We start from the raw sequence: 23,319 nt of genomic DNA, 5'->3' as shown, positions 1-23,319 counted from the left end.
CAACTGTGCTGTGTTCCTACACGCATATTTTTAAATTATTATGAACATATTGTTAATTATTAATTAATATTATTTAAAAACTATTATTAAGTCCTACAGGTATAATGGGCTTATTGGCCAGCTTAGAGTTCTATGGCAGGAGTTGGCAAGCTGTGGCCCTGCCTGTTTTTTTTTTTTTTAACGTTTTATTTTGAAATAATAGTAGACGCAAGCCTCCCCCAGTATTAACATCTTGCCTAACTATAGTACAATATCAAAACCAGGAAATTGGCATTGGTATAATCCCCAGAGTTTATTCAGATTTCACCAGCTATATATGCAAGTGCGTATGTGTGTGTGCAATTCTGTAACGTGTAGCTTTGTGCAAAAATCACCTCACTCAAGATACAGAACTGTTCCATCACCACCAGGCTTTCTCATGCTACCTTTTTAGAGCCCTATTCTCATCTTTAACCTGTTCTCTATCTCTTTGTCATTTAAAGAATATTCTATAGATCTGCCACCTGTTTTTGTGTAGCCTGTGAGCTCAGGGTGGTTTTTACATTTCTAAATGGTTAAAAGAAATCAGAAGATTTTTTTGACACATGAAAATTATATGGAATACGAATGTCAATGTCCATAATGTTTTATTGGAACACAGCCACTCCCATTCATTTACAGATTGTCTGTAATGGCAGAGTTGAGTGAGTAGGACGTGCAGTGCTAAAATATTTACTATCCACCCTTTTATAGAAAATGTTTGCTGGCCCCTGTTCTAGGGCATTCTCAAGCTGCCACCTGCATGTGGACTGGTCAAAGGTGTGCATCAGGCTGAGTGAATTAAAACCATCATTTGGAGGTGGGAGTGGAGGCATCCTCTCCTCCTATCACCATCCTCGTAATAGCTGTTGAGCTCTTACTATGTGCCAGGCATCATCTCACTTAACGCTCCCAATCACTATTGCATGTAAATGTCAGACCACCAACTCAGGTGTGCAAGAAATGTAATTTTATTTTCTATAAGTCAATGTAATTTCTATTTTGAGCCGTCTTTCTGCCACGTGGCGAAAATTGTTTCAGTCATTTTGAGCTTTATCCCATTTCCCCAGGGTAGCATCTTAAATTCCTGGGGATGGGACATTTCATCTCCGATGGTCAGTGCCTCATGCTGGACTCTGCTGAGATGTCCAGTGCTCTGTCCAGCCCTCATGCAGGTTGGCAGCTACCTACCTCTTGGAAGCCATCAGAAAGGCACTGTTAGGGCTGGTGCCTCCTGCCATTTCTGTGCTTTTGCTGGCACTGGGGCTCATTCTGCTCCTCTACATCCCACTGGTTCTCACACTGGGGTGTGCATCAGGACCACCTCGAGGGCACGTTATATCACAATGCTGAGCTTCAACAACAATTTCTGATCACCAGTTTCTGATCCAGCAGGTCTGAGGTGGGGCTCCAGAATGTGCATTTCTAACAAGTTCCCAATTGATGCTGATGCTGATGGTTCTGGACCACACCTTGAGAAACAGCTGGCCTAAACCATGCCGAGGCTCAGGGAACTCAGAGAATCTGCTTCAGGTCTATCTAGCTGAACACACCCCGATGTTTCTCCTCTGTAAAGAGGACCCAGGGACTTCCCTGGTGGCGCAGTGGTTAAAAATCCGCCTGCCAATGCAGGGGACGTGAGTTCAAGCCCCAGTCCGGGAAGGTCCCACATGCTGCGGAGCAACTAAGCCCGTGCGCCACAACTACTGAAACCTGCGCACCCAGAGCCCGTGCTGCGCAACAAGAGAAGCCACCGCAATGAGAAGCCCGCGCACTGCAACGAAGAGTAGCCCCCGCTCGCCGCAACTAGAGAAAGCCCGTGCGCAGCAACGAAGACCCAACGCAGCCAAAAAAAAATAAATAAAAATTTTTTTAAAAGCCCAGAAATTAGAAAAAAAAGAGGACCCAGGTCACTCACTTCTGCTCCAGATCCCCCTCCCCCAAAACATCTGGAGTTTTTGTATTACCTCTCTGCTACCGTTTAGGGCAATGACTCCAAAGCTTGGTTGTACATTGGAATCACCTAGGTAGGGAATTTTAAAAACTACTAATGCCAAGGTCCCCTTTCTTCACCACCCCACAGTTTCTGATCTAATTGGCTGGGGTGTGGCCTGGGCATTGGGGTTTTAAAAAGCTCCCCAGGTGATTTTAATGTGCAAAGATGAAAAGTCACTAGTTGTGGACAGCGGTTCTCCAAGTGTGGTCCAGGCCTGCAGCATCAGCATCACCTGGGAACTTGTTAGAGATGCAGATTCTCAGGCCCTACCCCAGACACCCCCAATCAGATTCTCTGGAGGTGGGGCCTGGCGACCTGTGTGTGAACAAGCCCTCTTGGTGATCCTGGTCAGTCGAGGGGATCAGGCTGGCTGGGGAAGGGACTAGAGCTCAGGGACTCTGCAATCTTTTTAGCTCTTGGCACTTCTAGTTTTCCTGGACTAAGGAATCTTTTCTAGTCGAAGGAAAAGGGAAGACAGGATCTTATATCATTGCACTGCATGTAAGATATATCGTCTTATATCTGCATGTCCTAAAGATATCATTCTGTCTCCACACACTCCTTTGAGGGAGAAACATGAGGTAGACTTTGATTAAACCTCCTCCTTGCTGTGTCATCCCTCCATAGGTATAACAAATATCTAGCTGCCTGGATGTAGGAAAGGGCTTTGGGGCAAAAGAATATACCTCCAAAAAACCGTTGCTTAATATTTCACAAGTAATCAAGGAGACTAAGGTTTGAGAGTTGAAGTCATCTGCCTAGATCCTAAATCTCAAAGGGGTCCTTTTGACTTCAGAGCTTGAAGGGTTAAAAATCTTCCCACTCTCCCATCTTGCCTGACCTCAGAGTTGTTCCCTTCTGTCCTCAGGACTGTGGGCTGTGGTCAACAATGCTGGGGTCCTTGGCCTCCCAACTGACGGGGAGCTCATTCCCATGACCGAATACAAACGATGCATGGCCGTGAACTTCTTCGGGGCCGTGGAAGTCACGAAGGCATTTTTGCCTCTTCTTAGGAAATCCAAGGGGAGGCTGGTGAACATCAGCAGCATGGCAGGTGAGTTGGCCTTTCCCCACAAGGTCGTGGGTGCCAGTCATGCAAGATGTGACTCGCAGTGCTCCCTGTGGGCTGAACAAGAAAGCAGGGCACTCTCATGCAGGGCTGGGTGAAGAATAGTCAAATCGTGTGTTTACCGTTGATCTGAGTACAATAAAACCTTCCTTTCCTTTCAAATCCTTTCATGTACTGACTCTTACCTACCTTCTAACTCATCTATTCATTACTGGGGATTTAGGGCTCTCACATATCTTCACAGTGTGACCGCTAATGCACAAGCTTCCTAGATTTGGAAAGGAAACCCTGCATACAGTTAACGTCATCGTGACAGGGAACCTGTTCTCAACCCTCCCTGAATTCTGCACACTCTGTTGTTCCCTGTGAGATGAATAGCAAATGTCTTCACTCTGTTGGCACTGTCAGAGCCCTGTGTCTCAGTTGGCTGCCTGCTAGTATTTTCCATAAGACAATTCCCATCGTTCTGCAATCTCAAGGCAGTTGGGGCAGGGTGTGACATTTGATAACTCATCTCTCTCCATTTCAAAGAACAGATAGTCAACAAGTCAAGGGTTTACCAATCTCCCTTCCATAAAAAATGCCCATGTATGTGATGTCTCATTCTTTCTTCTAGAACAGATATTTCCAAACTGGGGTTCCTCAGAGCCTTACTCAGCTTTGAGTGGTGTCCATGGGGTTGTCTTTTGGGCCACTGCACAGGTGAGAGGGAAGCCAAGAGGGTGGGCTCTGGACTCCAGGATCCTGCCTTCACATTGAGGAATACCACTCTTCACTGTTGGATCAGTTGGTTCTGAGTGAGATTTTTTTTTTAAAATAAAGGATCCAACTATTTGGTTGGTTGGTTTTGGTTTCTTTGTTGTTTTTTTTTTAAGGGAGACATTTTTGTGTATTTTCTAGACAATTGTTTTCCCTCATATTTTCTTACCTGGTTCTAACTTAGCAACTTCTAACTTACTAGCTATGTGAGTGTGTCACTAGCGTTGCTTGTTGGCCTGAGGAAGGAAGGAAGGAAAGAAGGAAGGAAGGAAGGAAGGAAGGAAGGAAGGAAGGGAGGAAGGGAGGAAGGGAGGAAGGGAGGGAGGGAGGGAGGGAGGAAGGAAGGGAAGGGAAGGGAAGGGAAGGAAAAGAGGGAGGGAGGAAGAGAAAGGATGGAGAGAGAGACGTCTAAGGTGGTTAAGAGCAATGAGTACTGTGTTTCAAATTTTATGAGAACCCCAAAATATTTCCAATTTTTTTTCTACCTTGCTAAAGCAAACAAATCCTGAGAAAATACATTTGCAATATTTCACCCTTAACTTTCTTCTGAACTTAGCCTTTACATTTTTGACCTCTGTGGAAACCTCACTTTTCTCAGTTCCCTGGTACAATCTGGTACATCTGGAAAAGTCTCACATGCTCCTTTGCCTCACTCATTCAACAAATATTTACTGAAATGACTTATCATTGCCTTCTCCTTGACACAGTGACAAGGAAGATTTTTCTCTTCCTCTCTTGGTTCTCAACTTTGAGCAGCTCATTCGTTCATAAGATTTTACTTACGTATCACTGATATGCACACTACCTGCTATAGGCCCAGTGTCTGGCATGAAGTAGAAGCTCAATTAATAAATTAAAAAATGCAAGTGTGCAGATGAATGAATGGGCGAGTGACGAATTTATCCTACAGAGGATGCCCATTCATAAACCTTCAACTTGACCTCTAAAACTTTTTCTAAGCCAAGACGTTGAATGGACTTGTCACATATTTCCACTGGAGGAAAATGTTTGAGGGTTAAAATAAATCACACACCTCACTCCTATTCTCACCACTGGACATACAAAATCTTTTATACCCAGCCTTACTAGTTCCATTCCAGTATCTTACCATCGTCACCAAGTCAACATGTCTGAAGCTAAACTTTCTATCAGCCATTCAGCGCTTCCTCTCTTGACTTCCTTCTGTTCACTCCTAGTCTTTTAGGTTTCAGAGCTTTGAGCCTTCTTGGATTTGTTTCTCCCTGTGCCTTTCTCTCCTTTTCTCCCACCCAGTCAGTCACCAAGATGTATGGAGTCTTCCTTCATCACATCCAGCTTTGAATCCTTATGTTTCAAGGAAACTCTAGAAATAGGTTCATTTGCAGGACTCAGAAACCACCCAGGGAATTTTATAAAGTTGTTAAAACAATAGCATGAAAGCAGAACAGAAAGGAAACGTATGTACTTGACAGGGCAGGTGCTTGTAAGAGGACAGGAGCCAAAGATCTTAAATCATGCTTATAGTTTCCCGCATTGATGAGGGGCAGAGGAGTTCAGCAGAATCCCTAGCACTTTGCTGATGAGTGTTTTGCGAAACAATGGAAAAGATTTTTGAGCAAGGGGATAAGAAGCTAGACTGTAGCACAAGAATCAGAAAAGTCATGGCATGTGTAAAAGAGACTATATAACCAACCACCAACCCACAAAATTAACATCCAATGTGATGCCAACTTGATGATGTGTCTCTTGGCAAAGCTAATGTAACAGTAATTTTGGAAAACGTACTTATTTGGGAGTTCACCCTGGTCTTTTTCTCATTTTGAAGATGGAGGTATGGAGAGAGAGAGAGACAGCCAGTAAGTGTTCTCCAAAAGGAGTTCATGGTTGCCCTGACCCATCAGGTTGTCTTGAGTCTGGCACCTCGGCCACCCTCTGCATGACAAGAATTTCAATGATGTAGATTTATCATGGAAGTTTGCATCAGCCAGGAGGAGCTGAGCTGGAACTGCTGACTCTATTCAAGTTATCCACTGCTGCGTAGTAAATAACCCCAAAGAAAGTGTCTCAGGATACTGTGAGTAGGCAACTGGTTTGGTAGAATAGTGGTCTCTCAAATACATGCATGTCCTAAAACCTGGAACCTGGAATATGTGACCTTATCTGGCAAAAGGGACTTTGCAGGTATGATTGAGTTAAGGATCTGAAGGCAGAGATGATCCTAGATTATCTAGGTGGGTCTGATGCGGTTACAAGAATCCTTATAAGAGGGAGGCAGGAAGGTCAGACTCAAAGAGAGGTTGGAAGATGGAGGAAGGAGCCGTGAGCCAAAGAATGCAGGTAACTTTCAGAAGCTGGAAAATTCAGTGGGGATAAACTGCCTAGGTTTTGATCCTGTCTTTACCACTGACAATGGAGTGACCTAGGACCAAGTGCTGAACTTCTGAGTTGCAGCTTCTGCGTTTTACGATGGGGATAATAATGATCGTTTCTTCTTAGGCCCATGTTGAGATGAGATGAAATGACACGGTTTTAAGCATCAGCCTTGCACCTGGCACATGGTAGAGTTAGAGACCCAAAAGCCATCTGCCATGAAGAGGCTGGCTCTGTGTGCACCTGTGGCTTTTTATCCTGCCAACCGCTGGCATTGCCACCTGTGACTGTTCCATCCTGTTGCTCCCTGTCACGCACTGGCCCCTGGGCAAATAAGCCCAACAGGTCATTACTTCCACATTTGACCACATCTTCTCTGGGAGGATTTTCCACCCCCCTGTAATCATGTTTGTCATCCCTCCCACAGAAATAGAATAGCTCTTTAACCTAAATCCTGGCAAGGAAGTTTGATAAATATTTAACCAAGGATTGAAGGAAGTGGGAGATGACTCTTTGATTGATTGTACAAAGGGCACTTGAAGAATCTTTATGTTTGAGAGGTCTAAAAGTCTTTTCTGGCCAGTTTTCCTCTTAAGAAATTGCAGAGTAAATACCCATGTTATGTCGTAAGCTGTGCTTGAATGAGAACAGCTGAAAGCAAACCTTATAAAACGACTAAGGCCTCAGGGATTTTGAGCCGGTTGTGCTTTGAATCGTGCTCTTGGATTACTAGCTGGGTGATCTGGGGCAAGTAGCCCCACTTGTCTGTGTCCATTTCATCTTCTGTCGTGATAGGGTGACACAGCTCCTGAGTCTAAGGCAGCATTTCTCAACCTGAACATTATCGGTATCTGGGGGAGGCTAATTCTTTCTGTGGGGGGCTGTCCGATGCATTGTAGGATGTTTAGCAACATCTGTGTTCTTGACCCATTAGATGCAAGTAGCACCCAGTGCTGACCTTCAGATATTACCACGTGTCCACTGGGGTGGGGGTGGGGTGCAAAATCAGCCCCAGTTGAGAACTTCTGGTCTCAACTGTAGATCTAAATGCATTGTGGATTCTGAGTGTTTAGCACAGTTACTGGTACACAGAAAGTACCCTAGTAACAGGGACCTCTCTACTGAGAGACAGTAATGGTTGCCCATCACATCGAGCTATTTAAAATGCATGAAAATTACTTTACACCAAAGTAAGTGGCCTCAGAGAGTCTTACAAGTCTACAGATTTTAGGTATCTGGCAGATTTCACAGTTCCAAACTTGAGCCTGGTCTTACTTAGTCCGGAGAAGTTGACAATGGGATCATTCCTGGATTTTTTTTCTTGCCGAGGTAGCTGCCTTAAGGGAATCATCTGGCAAATCATTCAGCCAGTCTCAGCTGCTCAGTGACGTGAGAGGAAGCCAAAGCTGAGATTCGTTTCCTTAAAACTCTCACACTAGCCAGGGCTTAGCGTAGAGTAAGGGGGAGAGGGGAGAGCAAGATGGAGTGAACGTCTTCATGCTGAGTTGAATTAGATGCTTACACCCCTGAAGTCATTCAGTGCTAACATGTGCAGGATGCAGATACTGATTCCTTTTTAGATCAAGCACACTCTAGCCCAGGATCATCCAGCTGGTAAGCAATGATCAGTGCTGGTAACTGGGTCTATTTAACTCCAAATTCTGTGTTCCTCTCACTTTTCCAGATTACCAAGCAAGAACACACCAGGGAAACGGGGGGCGGGGGGGAGGGCAAAAAAAAACACAGACCCTAACGCTAGTACGTTTAAGCAATGATTAGGAAGTGTTAGCAATTTAGGGCTGTCTCCTACCCCAGTGCTTCAAACATTATGTGTATAGTGATCAGCTGGGGGTCTTGTTAAAATGCAGAATTTGACTGAGTTGGTCTGAGGGGGGCCTAAGATTCTGTATTTCTATAACTAGTTCGTAAGTGACTGCTACTGGTCCCTGGACAATTTTTTCAAACTTCAGATGCATTTGATTCACCAGGAGGGCTACTTAATAACGACTGCAGGAAATCAAAACTTCAATGAGATAATATTTCACACCCACTAGGATGGCTATAATCAAAAAACCAGAAAACAGCACTTGATGGCAAGGGTCTGGAGAAACTGGAACTCTCCTGAGTTGCTGGTGGGAACGTAAAATGGTGCAACCTCTGTGGCAAACACTTGGCAGTTCCTCAATAAATTAAACACAGAGTTACAACTCAGCAATTCTACTCCTAAGTGTATGCTCAAGAGAACAGAAAACAGGTGTTCCAACAAACACTTGTACATAGGTATTCATAGCATTATTTATAATAGCCAGAGATGGAAACAACCCAAATGTCCATCAACTGATGAATTAATAAACAAAATGTGGTCTATCCATACAATGGAATATTATTAATCCATAAAAAGGAATGAGGCACTGATACTCTGAAGGGTGAATCTTGAAAAGATTGTGCTAAGTGACAGAAGCCAGACACAAAAGGCCATATCTTGGGACAATCCTATTTAGGTGAAATGTCCAAAACAGGCAAACCCATAGCGACAGAAAGCATATTAGTGGTTGTCAGGGGCTGGGGTATGGGGGTTCCTTTTGGGGCACTGAAAATACAGAACTAGATAGTGCTATTGGTTGTACAACATTGTAAACGTACTAAAAGCCACTGAATTGTACACCTTAAAAGGGTTAAATGGTGAATTTTATGTTTTATGTATTTTACCACAATAAGAAAAAAATTCTGCCCGATCCCCAGAATTTCTGATTCAGTGGGTCTGGAGTGAGACCTGAGGGCTTGCACTTCTAACAGATTCCCAGCTACTGCTGCTTCTCAATCACACTTTGAACAAGGTCTCAGACATTGGTTTTGATACCAAACAGTTGTCGAATCCCCAGAGATTGTCAAATTACAAGGGAACAATCAGATGCTATTAGTCTCCAATTTCTGCTAACCATGCCTAAAGTTTTTTTTTTTTTTTTTTTTTTTTTGGCCGCACCACGCGGCATGTGGAACTTCCCCAACCAGGGATCAAACCCACGCCCCCTGCAGTGGAAGCGCGGAATCTTAACCACCTGACCACCAGGTGGTGGTTACTTTTTTCCTTTTTTTTTTTTTTGGCCACGCTGCATGGCTTGTGGGATCTTAGTTCCCCGACCAGGGATTGAACCCGGACCCTCGGCAGGGAAAGCTCAGAGTCCTAACCACTGGACCGCCAGGGAATTCCCTGGACTTGGTTACTTGAGTTGAGTCCAGTTGACCTTGGAGGAGGCAGAAACCAGCTGGGAGCCCTCATTACTTTCTCCTGAGACAAGGTCATGGGTGTTCTGGCTTGGGAAGATATTAGAGAATGAGAAAGCTGCTGTGGGCATGGGACCCTGGTACCCCTATAAAAGTGTCCTGCACCTGGTTCCATATTGGAGAGAGGAGTTTCCCCAACACCAACAAGCAATGCTCAGATACCAGCAGGGTGTCCTACAATTCAACTCAATTCTGAAGTTCTCTACCTGGAGAGAGCATCAGATCCCACAGGTTAGGGCTCAGTCCTACAAGGCTGCCCCCCATCCCCACTTTGGATGCCAGTGGCAAGCCCAGGTTATCACCTGTGCTTCTGACGGATTCGCTATAGATCAGAGGTACCAACTACCCCCTCCTTGGGTTCGATTAATTTGCTAGAGCAGCTCACAGAACTCAGGAAACCTGCTTACTCACTGGATTACCGGTTTATTACAAAGGATATTAAAGGATACAAATCAACAGCCAGATGAAGAGATACACAGGGCAAGGCACAGGGAAAAGGTGTGATGCTACCACGCTCTCTGAACTCGCTACTCTCCCCGAATCTCCCTGCTCACCAACCTGGAAGCTCTCCCAACCCCCTCCTTTGGGGTTTTTATAGAGGCTTCATTATAGCATGTGATTGACTAAATCATTAGCCATTGGTGATTGATCTCAATCTTTCTCCCCTCCCCGGGGTCGGGGTAGGACTGAAAGTTCCAACCCTCTAATCACAAGATTGGATCCACTTGCAGCCAGCCCTCCACCCATTCTTAGGAGAGGTTCTCATTGCCTCATTAACATAACAAAAGTCCTCATTAACGTTTGCCACTCTCATCACTTAGGAAATTCCCAGGGTTTTAGAAGCCCTGTGCCAGAAACAGCGACCATGACCAAATACGTATTTATTATAAATCAAAAAAATCACACCTTACCTATACAGCCTCAGGCTGAAAAGCTGCAATATTTCTGCCCTGTGTTAATAGAGCACTCGCTTGGAAAGCCCTTTCTTTTCCATAATTCCTATATGGTCATATGTTAGCTTTAGGTCAGGAACAAGAGGATCTCCTGGTAGGTGTTGATCATTATGGCTAGGATGAGTGTTGTGAGGCCCTGTGTTACCTCAGGGGACATCAAGAACATCTGAATGCTAGAACCTTGGGAAATGTTACTAACTTGTTGCTTATGCCACACCAAAGGAGTCAGGCAAAGACCAGGACCGAGCCCCCCGAGGGGGGTGTGGGGAAAGGGCCTCACAATTCTGTAAGCTCCAGGATTGTAACTTCAAGTTTCCCTCCGTGTTAGCCACGGCCAACAGTATGCCATAAGGTCAAAACAAGGACCACCAGAAAGACAAGGACCACCAGAGTGATCAGAAACATGAGTGCTGAGTTTATTCTTGCCAGGGGGCAGATTCACTGAGTAGTTCCCCGAGGCAGAAAAGCTGGGTGGGGGGACTGGTATGTTCTAGAAGAGGGGGAGGATGCTGCCTTCATGGTAGCTGCACCGAGTAGGGCTAGATGACTTGCAGTTATGAAGGATGGAAAGAGTCCACAGGTCTGTACGTGGTTGGTTAAAACACGTCCCATTGTTGACTGGGTGTTCCATTAAGTCGCTGAATAACAAGGTCACCCCATATTCTGAGCCAGTTACCATCACTGGCTACTTAGAGTCGATTGGAGGGAACCCCAGCATTCAGTTTTGGTACCTCCTAAGTGAGTACTGCTCTAAGGGCAAAGTTTTGCCTTTGCATTAGCCACGTCCATCAGTGATGGGGGTGAGCGTGGAATGGAGTGAGGAAGAAGTATATTGTCACTTTAAATTCAGTTGCAGCCTTGGCAGAAAATGTTTCAAAAGCTCTAGCTTGCTTAGGGGGCGCTTCTCTTATGTTTTAATATTTCAAATTAGCCAGGCCTTGATTTTTGGGCCTCCCATGCCAAACTTCAATAAACTTAATTTTTTAGTTTTATTTACCAAAATGTTAGGAGACCTTATGACCTTGGTATGGCCAAAGACCTACATGGGAGCTAGGCAGTTCTCCTGACCTAAGCGTGTTTCTGTTTAAATTTAAATTTTAATTTTTTTAAAAATTTTTGGCTGCGTTGGGTCTTTGTTGCTGTGCACGGGCTTTCTCTAGTTGCGTCGAGCGGGGGCAACTCTTCGTGGCAGTGCGTAGGCTTCTCATTGCGGTGGCTTCTCTTGTTGCAGAGCACGGGCTCTAGGTGCGTGGGCTCAGTAGTTGTGGCTCACGGGCTCAGTAGTTGTGGCTCACAGGCTCTAGAGTGCAGGCTCAGTTGTTGTGGCGCGTGGGCTTAGTTGCTCCGCGGCACGTGGGATCTTCCCGGACCAGGGCTCGAACCCATGTCCCCTGCGTTGGCAGGCGGATTCTTAACCACTGCACCACCAGGGAAGCCACCTAAGCGTGTCTTAAAGGGAGTATGCATTTTTAAACTTTTTATTTGGAAATAATTATAGACTCACAGGAAGCTGCAAGGAAATGTACAGGGAAGTCCTGTTCGCCCTTCATCCAGACTCCCCTAATGATAACATTTTACATAACTACAGTACGATATCAAAGCCATTGGTACCATGCACAGAACTTATTCAGATTTCACCAGTTATATCTGCACCCATTTATGTGTGTGTGTTTATAGGTCTGTGCAGTTTTGTCACATGTATAGCTTCCTGTAACTATGAACACAATCAAATACAGAATGTTTCCAGCACCATAATGATCCTGAGATACCCCTTTTATAGCCACATCCACATGCTCACCCCATCCCCAACTCCTGGCAACCACGAATCTGTTTTCCATCTCTGTAATTTTCTTTCAAGAATATTATATAAATGGAATCATACAGTAATGCAACCTTTTGAAACCGGCTTTCGCTCAACATAATTTAAAGGAAATATATTTTGACCAAGGCATATGGAGCTCAAAAACAAACAAGCAAAACCGAACATATAAACAAAAAACGTTTCTTCCAGCATAGCACTAGAAAGTCTCTTTTAATTTCAGTCTCTTGAAACACAACATACCTTAGGCCCCACATCTGTGAGACTTGGATCAAGGATCAAACAGCACTGCCAGGTCACTATCCAACTTCTGAGATCACAACTTCTACAACCAAAACAGAGATCTCAGTTTTTCCAGAGCCCAAGCTGTATTAATATTTACATGTCCAGAGGACAGAAATAAATCGAAAAAAATCATAGATGTTCTCTAGAAGTGTTTAACAACCCTATCTGCCCATTGGAATCACCTGGGGGAGCTTTTAAAAATCCCAGTGCCTTGGCAAATAATAGGAAGGTCTAATAGGGAGCTTACTTTGTGCCAAACACTGTTCTAATATATTAATTCACTTAACTTTCATAACAACCCTGTGATACATGTATTATCATTATTCTTAATTTACAGATTAAAGGACAGGCACATAAACATAAACTGGTTTTCCTAACTTTAACTGCTTTTACTAATCAATGGCAGAGCTGGGATTTGAACACAGGCAGTGTTGGCTCCAGAACCTGGCTCTTAACTGCTGCCCTCTGCTAACCTCCCTTCCAGCTGGCCAAGCTCACCTCACCTTAAAAACCGTGGAGAAATGAGAATAGTCTAACCACACAGATTGGGTTGAAACTTTGAACAAGTTGCTTTAACTTCTTTGGCCCTTCTCCCCAGTCAAAGGAAGGAATTGGATTTTGAACTCTTAAGATTTGGTGAAACTAAAAATCACTTAAATAAGAATCAGCTGGTCATACGTGACAAGATGGGAACCACAGTTGAATGTTTGATGCCAGATACTATACCGAAATTTCACCAGTTAAGCCTCAGGACTCTTCCTTTTAAGTGACAGGGCCAAACCTCAGACAGACTTAAGGGAGAAGGAGGTGATTAGCTCACCGACTGTTTGGAACCAAGTTCCGAGTCACCGTAACTCTCCCCCACCTCCACTCCCCGTTTCCGTCCTCAACCCCTACCTCCAGCTTTCTGAGCTCCCTTCTCGCTCCTCTGTTTCCCTTTGTTTCCCTTCTCCTGTGTGGGGGCAGAAATGGCCCCTGGGAGTGCCGGTGTTGCACCATTATCACACTTAAGTAGCCAGGAATAAACCATAAAAGCATCTCCCTTCCACGATCTAGGTCAGGACTCTGGCTCAGCTGAGGTCACGTGCCCAGCCCCAAGCCAATCTCCGGGTCCAGGGGATAGGATATTATGATCAGTCAGTCTGCCTCTCTGAATGAGGACAAACCGTTGACTGACAGCCTTCCTACAAAGACAGGGAGGTAAGGATGAGTGTTTCCCAAAAGGAAGTTATGTGAGCCAGACCAAAGCTTTTTTTTTTTTCATTTTGGCCACACCGCGCGCGGCATGTGAGATCTTAGTTCCCCCACCAGGAATGAAACCCGCGTCCACTGCATTGGACGGCCAGGGAAGTCCCAGACCAAAGCTTTAATAATCATGTAAGAATCATGATGATAATTGACATTAGCTATTCTAGGTATCTCTACTTCAATGCCTACATTCCCTGCCCCCAGTTTGATTGGGCTATAATTGGCATATAACATTGTATTAGTTTCAGGTGTACCACATGATTTGCTACATGTATATGTTGCGAAATGATTACCACAATAAGCTTAGTTAACATCCATCACCTCACAGTTACAATTTTTTTTCTTGGGATAAGAGCTTTTAAGATTTAGTCTCTTGGACTTCCCTGGTGGTGCAATGGTTAAGAATCCGCCTGCCAATGCAGGGGACACGGGGTTCGAGCCCTGGCCCGGGAAGATCCCACATGCTGCGGAGCAACTAAGCCTGTGCGCTACAACTACTGAGCCTGCGCTCTAGAGCCCACGAGCCACAACTACTGAAGCCCATGCGCCTAGAGCCCGTGCTCTGCAACAAGAGAAGGCACCGCAATGAGAAGCCCATGCACCACAATAAAGAGCAGCCCCTGCTCGCTGCAACTAGAGAAAGCCCACGCACAGCAACGAAGACCCAACATAGTCAAAAATAAAAAATATAAATAAATTTATGAAAAAAAAATTTACTGTTAACAGCTTTCAAATATACAACACAGTATTGTTAACTATAGTCAGTATGTTGCACGTTACATCCCCAGAATGTATTTATGTTATAACTGGAAGTTTGTACCTTTTGACCACCTTCGTGCATTTCCCCAGCACCCCACCCCTCACCTCTGGTAATCACCAATCTGTTCTCTGTATCCATGAGTTAGCGTTTTTTGTGTGTGTTTTTTTTTTTTTTTTTTAAGATTCCACATATAAGGGAGATCCCACGGTATTTGTCTTTCTCTGTCTGACTTATTTTACTTAGCATAATGCCCTCAAGGTCCATAGATATGTACCTAGGAAACCATCACCACAATCAAGATAGTGAACATGACCTTCATTCCCCAGACTTTCTTGTCCCCCATTCTAACCCATATACCCTGGCCCCCCAGCAGGTAACCACTGATCCATTCTATCACTATAGATTTGTTGGAATTTTCTAGAATTATAAATAAATGGAATTATACAATACATACTGTTTTTTTGTCCGGCTCTTTCTTTCACCATAATTATTTTGAGACTCATCCATGCTGTTGTGTGTATCAAGTTCATTCCTTCTAACAGCTGAGTTGTATTCCATTGTACGGCTGTATCACAGTTTATCAGTTCAGCCAGTGGATGCTTCTTTGACCAAAGAAGGGGGAAATCTTTGCCAAACCTGGGACCCTTAATGTCATGGGCTCAGTCATCCTGGGTTCCCCATGAGGTCTCCTGGGTGCTCTGAACCCCTTCATAATCTCGTGTTTTCCAGTGAAAGGACACCAGGAACACACCCGTATTCATTTCTTAGGGCCGCCGTAACAAATTAGAGTGGCTTAAAACAACAGGAATCTATACTGTCACAGTTCTGGCGGCCAGAAGTTCTGAAATCAAAGTGCTGGCAGGGCCACCTCCCTCTGAAGGCTGTAAGGGAGAATGCCTCCTTGCCTGTCCCAGCTTCTGTAGCCCCAGGCATTCCTAGGCTTGTGGCAGCATCACTCAAATCTCTGTCTCCATCTTGACATGGTCTGCTCCCTTGTTTCTCTGTGTCTTCTCTTTCTCTGTCTCTTACAAGGACAGCCATCATTGGATTTAGGACCCATCCTAATCCAGGATGGTCTCATCTTGAGATTTGTACCTTAATTACATCTGCAGAGAACCTTATTCCAAATAAGGTCACACCACTTTTCTGGCTTCCTTTGCTTCTGCCTTCCATAGCTCATCCCTCACAGCTGGTCCAATGAGACGCAGTTTAAGGCTCAATCTCTCTCAGCTTCTAAAAGAAATGTGATTCAAGTGGAATAAAGAGCATCTGCCCCCAGCCCTAGCTAGCCCTCCTAGAATAAGTCCTTTCTCACACCCTCTTTTTTTTAACCCCCTATTTATTATTTTACAGTTCTACAGGCCAGAAGTCTGAAATGAGTCTCACTGGGCTAAAACCAATGTTTTGGCAGGCCTGAATTCCTTCTGGAGGCTCTACGAGCAAATCCATTTCCTTGTCTTTTCTAGGTTCTAGAGGCTGCCTGCATTCTTGGTTCATGGTCCCATTTCTCTGTCTTTAAAGCAGCAACATCAGGCCATCTCTCTCATTCCAATGCCCTTCTCTCCTCTCTTTCACTTATAAGGACCCTTGTGATTACATTGGACCCACCTGGATAATCCAGGCTAAGCTCATGATCTCAAGGTTGATTAGCAACCTCAGTTCCCCTTTTTCCATATAATCTAACATATTCATAGGTTCCAGAGACATCTCTGGACATCTTTGAGGGACCATTATTCTGCCTACCATACCTCTCTTTCCTATTTTCCACTTTCTCTGTATCCCTAGTGATTTCCTCAGATCTAGCTTTTAGGTAACAAATTCTCAACTGTGTTTGAACTACCATCTAATTTGTCTACTGAATTTTTTCTTTTAAGTTTAGTTGATTTACAATATTGTGTTAGTTTCAGGTGTACAGCAAAGTAGTTCATATATATATTTCAGATTTTTCATTATAGGTTATTACAAGATATTGAATATAGTTCTCTGTGCTATACACTAAATCCTTGTTGCTTATCTAGTTTATGTATAGTAGCTTGTAACTGTTAATCCCATACTTCTAATTTATTCTCCCCCCGCTTTCCCCTTTGATAACCATAAGTTTGTTTTCTATGTCTGTGAGTCTGTTTCTGTTTTGTATAACGATTCATTTGTAGTATTTTTTAGATCCAACATATAAGTGATATCATATAATTTTGTCTTTGACTTACTTCACTAATAGTCTCAGGTCCATCCATAATGCTGCAAATGGCAATATTTCATTATTTTTTATGGCTGAGTACTATTCCATTTCATATATATGGTATATATATATATATATATATATATATATATATACCACAGCTTCTTAAGCCAACTGTCTGTTGATGGGCACTTGGGTTGTTTCCATGTCTTGGCTATTGTAAATAGTGCTACTATGAACATTGGGGTGTATGATGTATCTTTTCAAATTAGAGTTTTCATCTTTTCTGGATACATATGCAGGAGTGGGATACCTGGATCATATGGTAGCTCTTTTTTTAGTTTTTAAAGTAATCTCCATACTGTTTTCTATAGCGGCTGCACCAATTTATATTCCCATCAACAGTGTAATAGGGTTCCCTTTTTGCCACACTCTCTCCAGCGTTTATTATTTATAGACTTTTTGATGACAGCCATTCTGACTGCTCATACCCTCTTACAGAGATGCCCCATGGTTCCCTATGGCGTGTGTTACTCCTTGTTGCAACAAGTATTAAACCCAATTTGTTCAACTACAAGCTCTGTAATGGAGAGAACAGTGCCCACTCTGCCCCCACTTCCCCAAAGATATGTCCATCCAGAACCTCAGAATGTAGGTTGGCCAAACTGGAAGGTCAGAGGCTGGGGCAGATGCTCTTTACCCCACCTAAATCACATTTAGCTTAGAAGCTGGGAGAGATTGAGCCTTATACTTGGTTTGCCATTGGACCAGCTATGATGAAGCAGGCATGGAAAGCAAAAGCAAAGGAAGCCAGACAATGATGTGACCAAGAATATGCGTTCACCTGCATACAGAGGGCCTTTGTCTTCCTTTCTCTGCCTTAGTCACCACTGATACCAGTTCCTGGCATGAAGTAGGTGCCATTTAAATACTTAGTGGATGAACAAATGAAAACATCAGACCTGATTTTTTTTTCTCCCATTATTCCCATAGGAGGGGTTCCAATGGAGAAGATGGCAGCCTATAGCTCATCCAAGGCAGCTCTGACCATGTTTTCAGCAGTCATGAGACAAGAGCTATCCAAATGGGGAGTTAAAGTCTCTGTTATCCAGCCCGGAGGCTTCCGAACAAGTAGGTGTCTGAGCCCAAGAGCCCTGCAATATTCATTCTGGAAGGGATGCTGAAGGTTCTTTGTTTTGACAGAGTTCAAGCCAAACCCCTCAGTGGTGGACCAAAGGGGGTTGGGATGGGTGGGCTTCTTCTAAGCATAGAGGGGCAGGTGCCAGGTTTTGCAATGTACGGTTGCTCCCCTGCCTCTTTTCACCAAGGAATTAAGTTTTGATGTTATGTATTTTTCAAACACAACCTCCTCCCCTCTGAAGGACATGACCCACATCCTTCTACCCCGGGAGGAGATGGCCATCCTCTCCTCTCCGCTCCCTGAATTTCTGGACTCTGAGCAGATGTAGACGACCCCCATGGCTCAGCCCTTAGTTCTGGGTCATCAACCATGTAATTGGTGATCGAAATGAAGACGTAAAAGAGCATATCTAATAAAAGACCACACACTGGGAGGGATGCCTAACACACTAAAGAACAAACCCTAGAGGTTTGAATATTAACCCAAATGCACCAGATAAAAATCTAAAAGAAAAGCAGAACTTTGTCTTGAAGCATTTAGCAGCCAGGATCTCCCAGAGTTGTCCAGGAGGAGCACGAAGACTCGGTGAAAGGGCTCATCTGGGAAGGAAACCGAGGGAAAGAGACCTGGGCCGCTCAGGTTGAGAGGCGGGACCAGGGCAGTAGGAATGGAGGGAAGGTGAAGTCTTGAGAGGGGTTTCCAACCTGGGGACTCCCTGGGCAGGTAGGAGAGTTGAGGGGAGTTGATGGAGAAGGAGGGGGGGGTCAAAGATGATGCCGAATATGGCAGCCTGAGAGACAGACCACAAAAAGCTGCCTGACAGCTAGTGGAAGGGGAGAATGATGAATTTGATTTTGAACCTGGCAGGAGGATTGAGAGTTTGGTGACACAGCCAATGAAAACTTCCAACACACAGATGCAAGATTCCCTTTGGACCAGAGAGCAACCCTGCAGTTAAGTTACAGTTTCAAGGACTCACTGAAATTGTCATAGCTAGCATTTTGGGCAGCTGTTCTTATCAGGCACTAGCCATTTTCCGTACATTCTTTCCTGATATTGTTGATCTTATTTTTTTAATTGAGAAATATATCATATACACACATAGTTTAATAAATTATCAGTATTATAAAAATTCATGTACTTAACATCCAGATAAAAAAATAAAACATTGCCACCTCTCCGAAGCCCTCACATGGTCCTCTCCAGTTTTAGCCCTCTCCTCCCTGCAACATGTAACCTGTCGTACTTTTTGTAACATTCGTTTATTTGCTGTTCTTGACAGTATTCCATGCATACATGCATCCCCAAACAATAGTTTGGCTTTACTGGTTTTTGACCTTTAAATGGAATCAATGTGTATGTATTTTTTTGCGTCCGGCTTCTTTCACCAAACATTATGTTTTCACAGTTCATTTATATTGTGTGTAGCTGTAGTTCATTCATTTTCATTGCTAGTATTCTGTGAATATGCCACAATTTTTCTACTATCGATGGGATATTTGGGTCACTTTTGGACGACTGTGAACAATTCAGCTGTGGACCTTCTGGCACACCTACTGTGGCATATGTGTGTGTGATTTTTCCTATGACATATATACCCAGGAATGGGATGACTGGATCATAGATTTTAATTATCTCCAACTTTATTGGATATTTCCAAATTGTTTCCTTAATTATCATTCCAGTTTTACTCCCATCCTTTCCATATATGTCTTAATCTGCATCACAGCCCTGAGGAGTAGGTTTAATTGACATCATTCACCAGGTGAGGACACTGAAGTAGGGTGGGTAATATATAGCTCAGCATGGACATCTGTGACACCACGATGGTGGGGAATTTGAAACCAGATCCCTAGGTGCAGAACCTGGTTCTTTCTTTTATATCAGGATATCCTCAGTTTAAAGCTGACATTTGATGGGCTCTCTAAAGGCAAGAGGCCAGACGGTGGAGAGCTGAGGACTTAAGTTTGGAGAATGACATTTGAAGTGGGGGATGAGACAAGGAATCTTTAGGGACACAGAGAGCTCCTGAAGACATTCAGGGAGACATATCAGATTTTTTGGGTACCCTGCAATAAAAAATAGCTCAAGCATATTGTACGCTTCGCGGATTTTAAGACTTTATGTGTACAATCTCACTTAATCCTCACCTATGAGGTAGGCATCATAATATTCCCATCTTATGGGTAGAAAACCGAGGCTCAGAGAAGTTAAGGAATTTCTCAAGCCACAGTGCTGATATGAGGCAGAGATGGGATTTGGATCCACGTCATCTTACCAGTTTTATTGTGTGTAGCCCCAAAGTGGCAGGGGATGGGCAAGTGTGTGTCAAAAGTGGCAGATGAAGACTGACAAAAGGGTGGTGGCTTTGTCACCAATAAAGAGAGTTTTGGGGATTTTGGACAGGGTAGGCACAAGAGTGATTAGAAAGTCCATGAGGTGTTTAAAGAGGGAGGAAGTGGAGAGGAAAAGGAATCCCCCTGTGAGAGTAGAGACTGGGGCAGAAGTAGCTGGAGGAACAATAGTTCATGCAAACATGTTTCTTAAGATGCAGAAGTCTCTGGAGTAGTAACTGTCAGGGTAATCGTTTCCTTAAGTACGGTCGTGCCTTCATGAAAAGAAATGAGCAGTTGAAACTCCGTTTGCATTTCCGTGAGTATAACTGGATTTCACTGGCTTACATTTCATAGCGAGGCTCCTCTGCAGTCCTGGTATCCAGGAGTCACCCAAGCTAGCAAAGACTCCTCCCCAAAGCAATCCCTGAGCAATCACACACTTTGTAGGAGGGAGTGTGGGTTGCTGCAACCTTTCTGGAAAGTAATCTGGTACTAGCTATTAAAATTCAAAATGGGGGCTTCCCTGGTGGCGCAGTGGTTGAGAATCTGCCTGCCGATGCAGGGGACACGGGTTCGAGCCCTGGTCTGGGAAGATCCCACATGCCGCGGAGCAACTAGGCCCGTGAGCCACAATTGCTGAGCCTCCGCATCTGGAGCCTGTGCCCCGCAGCAAGAGAGGCCGCGATAGTGAGAGGCCCGCGCACCGCGATGAGGAGTGGCCCCCGCTTGCCGCAACTAGAGAAAGCCCTCGCACAGAGACGAAGACTCAACACAGCCAAAAATAAATAAATAGATAAAGGAAAAAAAAAATGCCATAGAATAATTAATTTAAAAAAAAAAATTCAAAATGAATGTGTTTTTTGACCAGACAGCCACCCTTTTGGGACCGTAGCCTAAAGAAGTGAATGCCGAAAAACAAAAGGATACATTGTGCAAAGCTGGTGATGGCAGCTTTCCCTGAAATGGTGAAACCTAGGAACGACTGGCAAGTCCTCTGATAGAGAAATGGTGACTAAAAGCTGCTCAATGGAAAATTCTGCTGCTCTGGTTTAAAACTATAGCCATTGACCAGGAGGCAGGTCTGTGATTCATTACTAAGCAAACAAACAAAAATCAAAACCCACAGACAAACAAAAAAGCAAATTCCTGGAAAATACGTCTAGTATGATCCTTTTTGTGTTTTGTTTGTTCCTGGTAAAATAAAATTAAGCCAAAGCCAAACATATCTATATGTTTGTATGAGCAAGGAGGGAGTGTAGAATGACACACAATACTGTAAGTTTCCTCAGAGGAGATTAATTTTAAAAACATATGCATCTCCTTATTATTCATTATTTATATAATGAGCAGCCATTGCTACTATATTTTAAAGTAAATATATAGATACTATTAGATTTTATATAATAAGCAAGAATTTACTTCTATATTAAATATATGGTTATATATTTAATCACATATAATTTATACATTAAAATTTAATGTATTATTTAAAATGAAATTAAAATTATATTTATTAAATAGATAACATGAGGGACTTCCCTGGTGGTCCAGTGGTTAAGACTTCGCCTCCAGTGCCGGGGCGGGGTTGTGGGGATGGGAGGGGTGGGGTATGGGTTCGATCCCTGGTCAGGGAGTTAGGATCTCACATGCCTTGGGGCCAAAAAACAAAAAACATAAAATAGAAGCAACACTGTAACAAATTCAAGAAAGACTTAAAAAAAAAATAGATAGCATGATGCTCAACATTACATATTTTTTTAACCTTTTCTTTTTTTTTTTTTTTTTGGCTGCGTGGCTTGCGGGAACTTCCCTGACCAGGGATTGAACCCAGGCCACGGCAGCGGAAGCCCGGAATCCCAACCACTAGGCCACCAGGGAACTCCCAACATTATATATTTAATTTTATACACAGAAGCAGGCGTTACTGCTATATTTTAAAAAATTATGTGTATGTATATATGTAGGTATATACATATCGTATAGATAATATATATTATATACATTATATTTTATATTGTATATAATAGTCATGAAAAGATATGCACTAGAATGTTTGTGGCAGCACTATTCGTAAGAGCCTCAAACTGAAAACAACCCAAACACCCATCATAGTATAATAGATAAATAATTTATGGCATATTTACAGAATGGAAAGCTACTGACTACACAATACATGCATCCATGTGTGCATATGTCTAAAGTCAGGCAAAGCTACTCTACTCTGTTCATCTGACAGTGGCTCCTGGGAAGGTGGCCAAGGCTGGTTTGTCCTTTTCTTGGTCTGGTTGCTGGTTACATGAGCTATTCGGTTTGTGCAAACCTATTCATCTGCGCACTGTTCTGTATGTATGTTTAAAAGAATAGAATTGCCATTATAAAGCACATACTTTAAAAGGCATTTGGGAATGTCCTTCCCAACAGAAGCCAATTCACAAGGGCCTTCTTCCCAATTAGGGGTAGGACATGCCTGTTTTAGCCTTCCCAGCATCTGAGCCTCTCTTTTTTTCTTGCATCTCAGACATCACAGGCACGAGTGACATGTGGGACAAGCTGGAGAAGAACATCCTGGACCACCTCACCCCTGACGTGCAAGAGGACTACGGCCAGGACTATATCCTTAGGGAACGCAATTTTCTCAGGCTAATGCAAACCTACTCTGTCATGGACGTCTCCCCAGTGCTCCTGGACGTCCAGCATGCCATCTCTGCTAAGAGCCCCTTTGCATTTTATGCCCCGGGGAAGATGTCTTATCTGTGGCTCTGCTTTGTTTCCTTTAGCCCTACTGGCATATTTGATTATTTTAGCAAAAAAGTGCACAGCCATGGAAAGAGCACGCCCAGAGTGCTGAGCAAGCCTGACTGGAAGAATGAGGCCGTGCAGGCAAATCAGTGGGAGCTGTTAGAGCCTTGGAATGAGAGGGAGTCTCGAGCTTCCCATTAAAGTTGTGGTTTCCTACCTTGCAGCCCCTGTGAGCTCTGTTGGTTGAATAGTGAGACAGCAGGGAAGAGGGCAGGGCACAACCTTGAAAAGAATGACATAGACATTGAGCATATGACATGAAACTGGTTAGAACCGACTAGGCCCAAGATGGCAGAAGATTCAACTTCCAGGGGACCTTCTGC

At 43.8% G+C, this 23,319-nt stretch overlaps 1 protein-coding gene across 2 annotated transcripts in view; it reads left to right on the top strand.

The window, feature by feature from the left end:
* The window catches only part of HSD17B2 (hydroxysteroid 17-beta dehydrogenase 2), a 70,983-nt gene extending 47,824 nt beyond the window's left edge, over positions 1-23,159 (top strand). For both annotated transcript variants that reach the window (XM_082366901.1, XM_082366900.1), the window contains 3 exons: positions 2,883-3,068; positions 17,714-17,851; positions 22,716-23,159. In XM_082366901.1, the coding sequence (XP_082223027.1) occupies positions 2,883-3,068; positions 17,714-17,851; positions 22,716-23,137 (746 nt within the window). In that variant the 3' untranslated portion in view covers positions 23,138-23,159. The remainder of the gene's footprint in view (positions 1-2,882; positions 3,069-17,713; positions 17,852-22,715) is intronic.
* The last annotated feature ends 160 nt before the right edge of the window (positions 23,160-23,319 follow it).

This window comes from Balaenoptera borealis, assembly GCF_965194805.1.
Source record: "Balaenoptera borealis genome assembly, chromosome: 19".
NCBI classification, from domain to species: domain Eukaryota; kingdom Metazoa; phylum Chordata; class Mammalia; order Artiodactyla; family Balaenopteridae; genus Balaenoptera; species Balaenoptera borealis.
The sequence above is the reverse complement of the archived record's forward strand: the minus strand, read 5'-3'. Positions and strand labels throughout refer to the sequence as shown.